The sequence below is a fragment of the Nicotiana attenuata genome, unplaced genomic scaffold (genome assembly GCF_001879085.1).
Source record: "Nicotiana attenuata strain UT unplaced genomic scaffold, NIATTr2, whole genome shotgun sequence".
Classification (NCBI taxonomy): Eukaryota; Viridiplantae; Streptophyta; class Magnoliopsida; order Solanales; family Solanaceae; genus Nicotiana; species Nicotiana attenuata.
The window spans coordinates 364,116-374,972 of record NW_017670687.1 but is presented as its reverse complement, the minus strand read 5'-3'; the positions used below and the strand labels follow the sequence as shown (position 1 = coordinate 374,972).

The following is a 10,857-nucleotide window of genomic DNA, read 5'->3' as shown; positions in this document are numbered from 1 at the left end:
CGCTGCATTTTAACCTTTGAATTCACTCGGAGCATTGTTGAGAGTCACCCACTCTGGCTTGATCCCGAATATAATCAACTCCAAGGCTTCGCTGGCACATGAATACCCATCCCCATGGAGCACCCAATTGAATCACTTCTTTGTAAACCATCTCCGTACGAAACACAAATCCTGAGTCTTCCCAAAGCTCGAACAAGAATCGATAAGGCCATTAATGGTACACATCTCTCAAACCATTTTCTCAAATTAACATTTATATTCTTTTCCCTTAGCTGAAATAACTTGCTAAAATGCCGATAGCCAGAAACCTCACAAGTAGATAACCATGCAACTTAGGCGGTAGGACTCTCCCACTTAGCTTGGAGCCGCCTGTTACATAACTCTGGAACCCCCCAAGATTCTTTATCTCTAATTGACATAACTTTGCGCAACCAAACCGCCAAATCCCTCGAAATCTTTTCGTTAGAATCTCATGAACGCTCTGAACCTCTAGCAACATTCACATGTTCGACCTCTTACCAGATAGCCAGTAGAATTCTTCGCAGAAGCTTTGCCAACCATGCGACCGCTGACCTGCTCACAGGAGATAACCCACCTGTGAAAATTACACGCTGACATCTTTCAATGTCACTACACTGCACGGAGTTGGCTTCTTGGAAGGCTCATAAGTTGTGCAGTGCAGCGATTTTGTGCGGTCCGCACTGGGTACTTCTGCAATATGTCTGCTACAATTCTTGTTCTGCTTCTGCTACTTTACTCTTAAATGATTACACTGATACTAACAAGTTGTTTTAACCATGATTGCAGACAATGGTGAGACAAAGGGGTAAACAACCGGGCAGAGGAGAATCCTCCCGGGGAGGGAAAAAGAAGATGATAAAACTCACTCCCCAAGCTCGGGAAAACATAAAAAGGACCAGAAAACTAATAAAAGCTGCTGATAGAGCTGCCTCCCATTCCTCAGGGAGTGAATATCAACCATCAAGGGAAATTTCTTCAGACTCCGTGCCAGAATATGTTGAAGACTGGCCGGAGAGATTCAGGCTAAGAGATACCCCTCCACCATCACCCACTGCCCAAGCACCGGAGCATATTCCTACTGAGTCGTCTGAGGCTCATCAGCCGGTAGTGGTGACTACTCCACCTCCCCCACAACTTCATTATCTGGAGAGGGTGCAGTAGGTGCGGAGGAAGAAGTTGGGAGAGATAAAGAAGTGGAAGAAGGAGGAGAACCAAGGGTTAGGGTGTAGATAGAACTAGAAACTCGGAAGTTTGGAAAGATAGGTTTGTGAGTGAGGTAGCGTACCACAAATTTAGGGAGTGGTGGCCGGTGAGAAAGTTGATACCGGAGCGGAGTTTCATTGACAGAGATTTATTACCCCACAACCCTGACGTGCAGAGACAGTTCATAACTAGAGTGGGTTGGGAGTACTTTTTAGATGACTGTGTAGATGCTAACGAACACATGGTCAAGGAATTCTACTGCAATGTAGCCCACATCAAAAAAGTCTCCAAAGTGACCAAGGTTCGTAATAAGACAGTGTTGTTTGAATGGGAAATATCTCAACGAGTACTTGGGCTTCAACGAGGAGGATGAAACTTTGTACATGGCGAAGTTGGAGATGGGCAAGGAGGTCCGTCCATGGTTAGCTCAGTACCTGGCAATCCCAGGTACCGTTCCTGAGTGGTTGACTGCCGGGGTAAAAATATTACGGAGGACCTTAAACTTTAAGGCGAGGGGTTGGGAGACATTTGTTTGCAGCCGGTTGGATCCTACTACACATGACCAGACCATTCCTCTCCACCGGGCTGTATTGGTTTTTTCAATTATGGCGGGATACCTCATAAATGTGGGGAATGTGATGTCACGCATTATCTCACTAGTGGGAGCAGAGCATGGCTGGAACTACCCTTTCCCAAGTACCCTCACTATGTACTTTCGGGACTTGGAGGTGGACAAGAAGCCCTACGACGTCAAGGTCAAGGCGACAGCCCCGTTCTCCTGGTATAGCTTGAAGGGGAATGACAACCCCAAGGACAAGAACTACAAAGCCCCTACTTCTGCCCCAACTGGCCAGTCTGAAGAACCAGTTGTGGTAGAGGTCCCCACTGAGCCTACCTCCATTTCTGTAGCCATTCCTCCTGGCCCTTCCACATCTGTAGGCCCGGAGATCCCATCTGCCCGGGCCCATCCCATCACTACCCACCGACTGAGCCAGGCTCTTGTCAGTATCATCAACTGGATGTCCACATCGTCATCTAAGTTGTCTATCTTGACTACCACTGTGGAGGCTCAGTCAGCTCCCCCAGCCCCACAGGTACCCCAGTCGATCGAGGATGCGCTCAAAGAGATACTTGAGAACCAGAAGAAGATCCTCGCCACTCAGGCTGCGCTCTCAAAGGCAGTAGATACACATAACAAGGCTCTCAAGGAGCTTGCTAAGGAGCATAGGAAGTTGCGGAAGACACGGGCCTCCAAGGAGTCCGTGAAGGAGCTGCGGGCAGATGTTGATAGATTGAAGGCAGACCAACTGCCTTTGGACCTGTTGCTTGATGATCCAGTCCCAGCAGCTCATCTACAGCCGGAGCAGACCCAGAGGCCTCCGAAGAGGAAGAGAATAATCCCTAGAGCAGATGATGCTATCATCCAGTTGGCGGACCCACAGGAGGCTTCCTCTTGTCAGCCACAGGATATACCAGTTCTATAGCCTGTCGAGGTCCAGGCCCAGGTCCCAATAGCAGCAGAGCAGACCACCGGGAACCAGTTTGATGTTCCCGAGCACACCGAGGACCCAGGGACCACCCATGATCCTATGCAGACAGACCCGGCTTAGGGAGTCGTCTATATCCTTTTTCTATATTTTTGGTGTTTCTTTAGACTAGTTGGCATTTGGGACAATTCCAGCTTTCATTTGAGAGGGTGAGCCCTACATTTTGGATGACTATATATATTGATACTTTTATGCTTTCTTAATTTTCTTCACATTTGGTCTGTATATAATTTGATATTATCGCACTTTTATTTCACTTATGGTCTATATATAAAGTTACATTTCATTGTATATATTCATCCCGTCTATTGTATTTTCAAATCCCCTCTTGTATATATTTATTCTATTTTCCGCAAAAAAATTTCGTTTTTAGCTTCTTACTTGTGATTCGTAGCTTTTTGTTTTTGAAATTTGCAATAAGCCTTTGGTTTTCTTAATACCACGGTTCTTTCCCAAGGTGGAACGTTGCATGAACCGGGTGGCTCTTCCCAATGATAGATGGCGTGATAACCTTCTTAAGGGTTTGAGTCCGTTTTTCTTTTTATTTCTAGTAGTTTGTAGTTAAGGGTACCTAAAGCAAAGCTTCACTTGGGCCTAGCACATTTGCCTTTGATCTTATGGTCAAAAACATATTGTTGTGTTTAGGATGGTGAAAGTCGTGACCTTGAGACTCTTGTTTTGACCGATGTTCATCAAGTGGTTTTTCGGGACCATTGTGTGCTCAAATCGTATCTAAGGTCGTTGTGGACCCCCGACTCTATATCTTTAGCAATCCCTTAGCTTGTGTGGTGAGTAATTGAATTGCGAGTCCAAGTCCCGAGCCATTGGTCTAGAACTTGCCCTAAATGTTTGTTGAGGCGAAATCCTAAGTGAATTTTGACTTGAGGCGTGATTATAGGCTCTCCTTGATCCAAATGAGAGATTGAACAATTCCATAGCCTACCAATGATAAGATCCCTAGTCAACCCTTTTGAACCTTACTTTTTCTTTCAAGAACCATGATACAAGCCTATACCCGTTCTAAAAGATACCCTCTCTTGGCACCTAAATCTTTCCTTTAGCACATGGAAAAAGTATAAGTTTGGGGGGAGAGACGAGGATTGCAACAAAGCGGTGAAAAGGCACAAAGGTGAAGAAAAGGAAAGGCAATGATAAAGAAAGAAAAGCAAAAAAACAAAGAGAAAGTTCAATGTGAAAAAGAATGAAAAGGGATCCAAAGAAAAGCAAAGTATGAAAGGTGTGGAAAGTTGAAAAAGGAGAAAAAGTTTGAAATGCACAAGAAAGAGTGACAATTTGTCTCACTAACCCCTTAGAAAGAAGTGAAATGACTCAAAGAGTCAAGTGAATTGTGCCAAATGAATCAAAAGAAGTGCTTAAGGGAAGATGGAACCCACTTAAACAAAAACTTGTCCTACCCTAAACCAAAAGCCTTCACAATGACTCCACAAAAGCCCTATATGATCTTGAGTTGAATGAATCTTACATTAGTGGATACTTACATAAGGGGCAAGCATATGGTACTTAGAGCCGGACTTGAGACCTTTCCTTGAGAGAGATGAGTGAATTTCCAATAACCTCGTTTTATGTGCTAATATTCTAAAGGTGAGGTTTGCTTAGGGAGAGTTGAGGATGTGTGAGTTTGGGTTTCACAATGAACAAAGTAATTGAAAGAGTTCTTTGATGTGTTGAGTCAACTCTTGATGCTCTTGTGTCGCACTTGATCCATGGTTTTTCAAAGGTTAAATATTGTTAATAACTCATGTGTGTCGAGGCCAATTGTTAGTCCCAATTGATGCTAGTTGAGGTTTCTTTAGGAAAGCTGAAAAATTTCTTGGATTTTCCCTTAAGGGGTGGGTCTTATTTTATTTGCTTGAGGACAAGCAAAACCTTTAGTTTGGGGGAGTTGATAACTAGGGATTTTGACGTGTTTCATGCTCCTTCTTGCTTACGCTTTGATTATAAATTCTTACAAAATAGTCCCAAAAGGCTCATAAGTTGTGCTTGATTGCAGGTTTGATCAACAAAGCGACGAGATGTCAAAGATCTGCTCAAAAGGAGTGAAACCTGCACAAGTACCAAAGACAAGACAACTCAGGACAAACAGGCCTAGTGCGGCCACACTACACTTTGTGCGGTCCGCACTAGGGAGATTCAGAGACCTGGGTTTTAAGGCATCAAAGCAGTGCGACCGCAGTAGATATTGTGCGGCCCGCACTGAAGACACCGCGGTCGCACTACCATTTTATGCGGTCTGCGGAAGCAAACTTCAGAGAGATGTCAAGTGCCAAGGTTCAAGCCTGTGCGGTCCGCGGTCGTGTTTGTGCGGACCGCGCTAGATGCCACGGCGGCCGCAGTCCATTCTGTGCGGTCTGCGGAGCCTGGATTTAGAGAGTTGATTTTTCAGAGTCAAGAGCGTAGTGCGGCCGCACACCATTTTGTGCGGTCCGCACTGACCTTGCAGGGGCAATTTTGTCCAGTTTTTCCAGCTTAGTATAAATAGAACATTTTTCCATTTTTAGGGTATCAGATATTAGAATACTGTAGTTGCACTTATGAGACGATATTTTTTAGCCATTTTTGGCATCTTTACTTAGTTTTAATCATTGAAACTTTGTATTTACTTTAGTAATTAATTAACATGTCTTTCTCAATATTTTGACCCCAGCAGTCAACCAATCAGGAACGGTACCTGGGATTGCCAGGTACTGAGCTAACCATGGACGGACCTCCTCGCCCATCTCCAACTTCGCCATGTACAAAGTTTCATCCTCCTCATTGAAGCCCAAGTATTCATCAAGGTATTTCCCGTCAAACATCACTGTCTTATTACAAACCTTGGTCACTTTGGATCCCTTTTTGATGTGGGCTACATTGCAATAAAATTCCTTGACCATGTGTTCGTTGGCATCTACACACTTCTCCATAAACAGTTCCCAACCCACTCTAGTTCTGAATTGTCTCTGCACGTCAGGGTTGTGGGGTAATAGATCATTGTCAATGAAACTCCGCTCCGGTATCAACTTTTTTACCGGCCACCACTCCCTAAACTTGTGGTACGCCACCTGGCTCACAAAACGATCCTCCCAAACTTCGGGCTTTCTAGTTCGGGCAATGCCTCCCACCTGAGGCTCACCACCTTCAGCTATCTCCTCATCTCCTTGTACCTCCTCCTCATTTCCGTCTGCACCCTCCCCGGATAATGAAGCTGTGGGGGAGGTGGAGTAGTTACCACTGCCGGCTGCCGAGCCCGAAGACGACTCAGTGGGAATATGCTCTAGTGCTTGGGCAGTGGGTGATGGTGGAGTGATATCTCTTCGCCTGAATCTCTCCGGCCAGTCTTCAACATATTTTGGCACGGAGTCTGAAGAAATTTCCCTTGATGGTTGATACTCACTCCCCGAGGAATGGGAAGCAGCTCTGTCTACAACTTTGATTATTTTTCTGGTCTTTTTTATGTTTTCCCGAGCTTGGGGAGTGAGTTTTATCATCTTCTTCTTCCCTCCCCGGGAGGGTTCTCCTCTGCCCGGTTGTTTACCCCTTTGTCTCACCATTGTCTGAAATCATGGTTAAAACAGCTTGTTAGTATTAGTGTAATCATTTAAGAGTAAAGTAGCAGAAGGAGAACAAGAATTGTAACAGATATATTGCAGAAGTACCCAGTGCAGACCGCACAAAATCAACTGCGGCCGCACTGGGGCCACCGCGGACCGCACAGAAATGACTGCGGTCCGCACAAGTGGGGGGTTCCAAAAACAAAGTCTCTAAATCTCAGCAGTGCGGACCGCACAAAAGCAACTGCGGCCGCACTGGGGCACCGCGGACCGCATAGAAGTGACCGCGGTCCGCACAGGGTGCCCATTTTTGGCACTAAACTAGGGTTCATCAGATTATGCAATTAAGGTCGATTTGGTCCCTAATTTATGTCCCTGAATGTTTACCCAGTCTATTAAACTAACAAGGTATGAAAAAAAACTAACTATCCTAACCTAACAATTTAAGAAAATACGGGAGAAGGAGAAAATAAGAACTAAGAAAAATGAAAATTAACTAAACTTGACCAAATTAACAAGTGAAAAGGAAGATTGATGTACCAGATATTGAGATGAATTGAATCAAAGCAAAGCAAGCAAGCAATTACGATCAAAGGAGAGGATGAACAGTGTTTAATTACTGTGAGGTTCAAATTCGCGAAAAGGGTAAAAGGAGGCCCTCGAGGTCTATTTATAGAAAAAACCCTGGGGCCCATGCTCACCTACCAGTGCGAACCGCGCAAAATGGACCGCGGTCCGCACTGGGCTGTTATGTACAAGTTTGAGAAGGCAGCCCTCTGCGGTCCGTAGAAAATGGACTGCGGCCGCAGAGGCCCACTGCGGACCGCGCAAAATGGACTGCGGCCGCGGTGGCAAACTTCAGAGAGCATTTGTAACACCCTTGACCAGTGCGGACCGCACAAAATGGTAGTGCGGCCGCACTGGAAACTTTAAAGACCTGTGCAATTTTTCAATTATGTCCTGCACTGTATCAACTCAATCTTGTAACATCGCACAACCAGTTTGCCCAAAAATCAACCCTATACTACAAAGAAAATCAAAGAAAACAAGAAGAAAAACACATGCTCCTTCTTGCTTATGCTTTGATTATAAATTCTTACAATATAGTCCCAAAAGGCTCATAAGTTGTACTTGATTGCAGGTTTGATCAACAAAGTGACGAGATGTCAAAGATCGGCTCAAAAGGAGTGAAACCTGCACAAGTACCAAAGACAAGACAACTCAGGACAAACAGGCCTAGTGCGGCCGCACTACACTTTGTGCGGTCCGCACTAGGGAGATTCAGAGACCTGGATCTTAAGGCATCAAAGCAGTGCGGCTGCAGTAGATATTGCGCGGCCCGCATTGAAGACACCATGGCCGCACTACCATTTTATGCTATCCGCGGAAGCAAACTACAGAGAGATGTCAAGTGCAAGGGTTCAAGCCTGTGCGGACCGTGCTAGATACCTCTGCGGCTGCAGTCCATTCTGTGCGGTCCGTGGAGCCTGGGTTCAAAGAGTTGATTTTTTAGAGTCAAGAGCCTAGTGCGGCCGCACACCATTTTGTGCGGTCCGCACTGACCCCGCAGGGGCAATTTTGTCCAGTTTTTCCATCTTAGTATAAATAGAACATTTTTCCATTTTTAGGGTATCAAATATTACAGTACTGTAGTTGCACTCGTGAGACGATATTTCTTAGCCAATTTTGGCATCTTTACTTAGTTTTAATCATTGAAACTTTGTATTTACTTTAGTAATTAATTAACATGTCTTTCCCTTCATCTATTTATCTGATTTTATCTTCAAGTATAAGTAGCTAGACCCATTAGCTAGGGTTGTGGCTCAACCCTAGTGTGGGTAATTGATGGGTGTTATAATTTAAGGTTAGATAGATTATGGGTGTTTGTTATTTGGGTCAATTTTATGGTTTAATTTATGAATTAGTGGTTGCAAACACTAGTTTGTGCTAAGTTGACTTGGGCTCTTCTTGAGAAAGAGAGCCTAAGTCTCCAAAATTGACTCAACAAGGAATTGGGATGGACTCAAGAGATTTGATAGTCCCAATTAAAGGGTTAAACCTCGAGAGAGTAATTACCCGACTTGAACCCTAGTTGCTCGGGCAATTATGCACACCTAATTGGTCTCGAGAGAGTCAATTGGGCAAAACCACTCTTTCTACCGAGAGGTGTAGAGTGGGTAGTATTGAGCAACGGTTATAACATATTTCCCCAATCATGTCAATCGTGCCTTAGATGCAATTACCCGTCAATTAGCCACCTAGGTGAAGGTCACTACCCTAGTGCCTTTTTAAACCATTAGATACAACTTGTAGCAACTTACTCTTAGCTTAATCTAGTTGCATTTTCAATTAGTAGTTTAATTATAGTAGAATATAAAGAAAACCCAAAAATTATGAGAAGACCAATTAAGAACACACACGCAATCCTAAGCTAGATAGATACTCGACTCCAATCCTAGCTCTCTGTGGATTCGATCCCGACCCAAAATCGGGTAAAAGCTATTGCGACCCTCTCTTTCTACTTTTTAGTAGTGCGGAGTTGGCTGCGATCGGTTGCACAGGCACATGTACTTCTATTGGCCTACTGGGCGTAGCAGCATGGATGATATTGGGACTAGGTGAGCTGCATTACTCGAGGCGACCCGCAGCTAGTATAGTCTCTTTCAGTGTATTGTATTTATTTTCTGTCCAACTGTATTTCCGGACGGATGTTGTATTGTATTGTTTGTTAGAAGTAGCTCATGCAGTTGTGACACCGGGTTCTGGGGATGTCTATGGGTTTATTCAGAATTTCCAAAGTTGTTAAAGGTTCCATTTTCTTATTCAGTGAAATTTACTATGTATAGCTTAACGTATAAAAGAAGAGATTTTAGAAATATTTAAAACGAGAATTTAATTAAGTAATTTGGTTGGCTTGCCTGACAGCGGTGTCCGGGGCCACACGACCCTTAGTGGATTTTGGGTCGTGACATTAAAGGCCTATGACAAATGGGTTAAGGCTGATGAGATGGAACGATGTTACATTCTTGCCTCTATGGCGAATGTTTTGCAACATTAGCATGAGTCTATGGGGTTTGCTTAACACATGCTCGAAAGTCTCAAAGAGATGTTCGGTGAGAAAAATCGTACGGCTAAGCAGACAGCAATGAAAGCCCTTTTGAACACCAAGAGGGCTGAAGGATCATCGGTCAGGGACTATTTTCTGAAGATGATGAGTCTTCTGAATGAACTGGAGGTCCTTGGAGCTGTGATTGATAAGGAGTCTCAAGTTGAGATTGTCCTGCAAACTCTGCCTGACAGTTTTCAACAATTCCGCTTGAACTATAATATGAACAAAATGGATTTGTCACTAGCGAAACTGTTATGAGCTGCAAGTGGCAGAATTTATTATCAAACAACAAGCTCCAGTTGTGGCACTCAATGTTGAGAAAGCTTCAGTTTCTAAGTCGAAAGGCGGTAAGAGAAAAAAGAAGGCTCAAAAGGTTTTGGCACCTGGAGGTGCAGCTGGTGTGAAAAAGCCCAAAAGAAAGTGCTATCATTGCAAGCAACCTGTCATCACAAAAAGCAATGCCCTGCCTATTGGGCAAAGTTGAATAAGCAAGGTAATTCAAATTTAAATGTCGTTGAAACTTGTTTAGCGGCTGTTTCTACCATATTTTAGTGTGTAGATTTGGGAGCCACTAATCATATCTGCATTACTTTGCAGGGGTTTCAGGAAACGCGGTAGCTAAGTGAGAATGAAGTTTGCGTTTTTCAAGCCAATGGCGAGCCAGCACCAGCTTTAGCATTTGGAGATATTAGAGTTTCGTTTAGTAGTGATAGAGTTTTAGTTTTGAAAGATGTTCTCTATGTACCTTCTATTAGAAGGAATTTGATTTCGGTTGCGAAAATAATGGATGCTGGTTATAATATTTATTTGCTAAAACTCTGCTGTTATTAAGTTTAATAAATGTTTTATCTACACTGCTGCCAGAGTACATGACCTTTTTATTCTTGATATATCTCCTCATGTGCTACAACAACCAAAAGAATTAAATAACATTAATCTGCCACATAAAAGAAAACGTATTTCTAAATTGAGTCAAACCTATTTGGGGCACTTACGTCTAAGTCATACAAATCTAAATAGGATTTCGAGATTAGTCTCTGATGGACCTTTGAGTTTATTGAAAGTGGAGTCGCTGCCAACATGCTAATCCTGTTTAGAAGGTAAAATGACCAAGAGACATTTTCCCTCAAAAGGAAATAGAGCCAGCGATAACTTAGAATTAATTCACTCAGATTTGTGTAGCCCTATGAATTGTCACGACCCAAAAATCCCTCCGAAGGAGTCGTGATGGCACCTAGTCTCTAAACTAGGTAAGCCTAACATTAACTAAAATAACATTGATATTTACTAACTTTAAATTAAATTACTCTGAACAAATAACAATTCCCAAAACCGGTGGTACAAGTCATAAGCATTTCTAAGAGTAATTATAAAAAATAAATACAACACTGTTCCAGAACGAGAAGGACCGAATGGAATGTAAATA

The 10,857-nt window shown here is 43.5% G+C and overlaps 1 protein-coding gene across 1 annotated transcript; it reads left to right on the top strand.

Annotated features, from left to right (window-relative positions):
- The first annotated feature begins 9,428 nt into the window (after positions 1–9,428).
- On the top strand, positions 9,429–9,915 carry LOC109242304. The gene is made up of 2 exons (XM_019409175.1): positions 9,429–9,621; positions 9,704–9,915. The coding sequence occupies exons 1-2, from the start codon at positions 9,429–9,431 to the stop codon at positions 9,913–9,915; spliced, it is 405 nt and encodes a 134-aa protein (XP_019264720.1).
- The last annotated feature ends 942 nt before the right edge of the window (positions 9,916–10,857 follow it).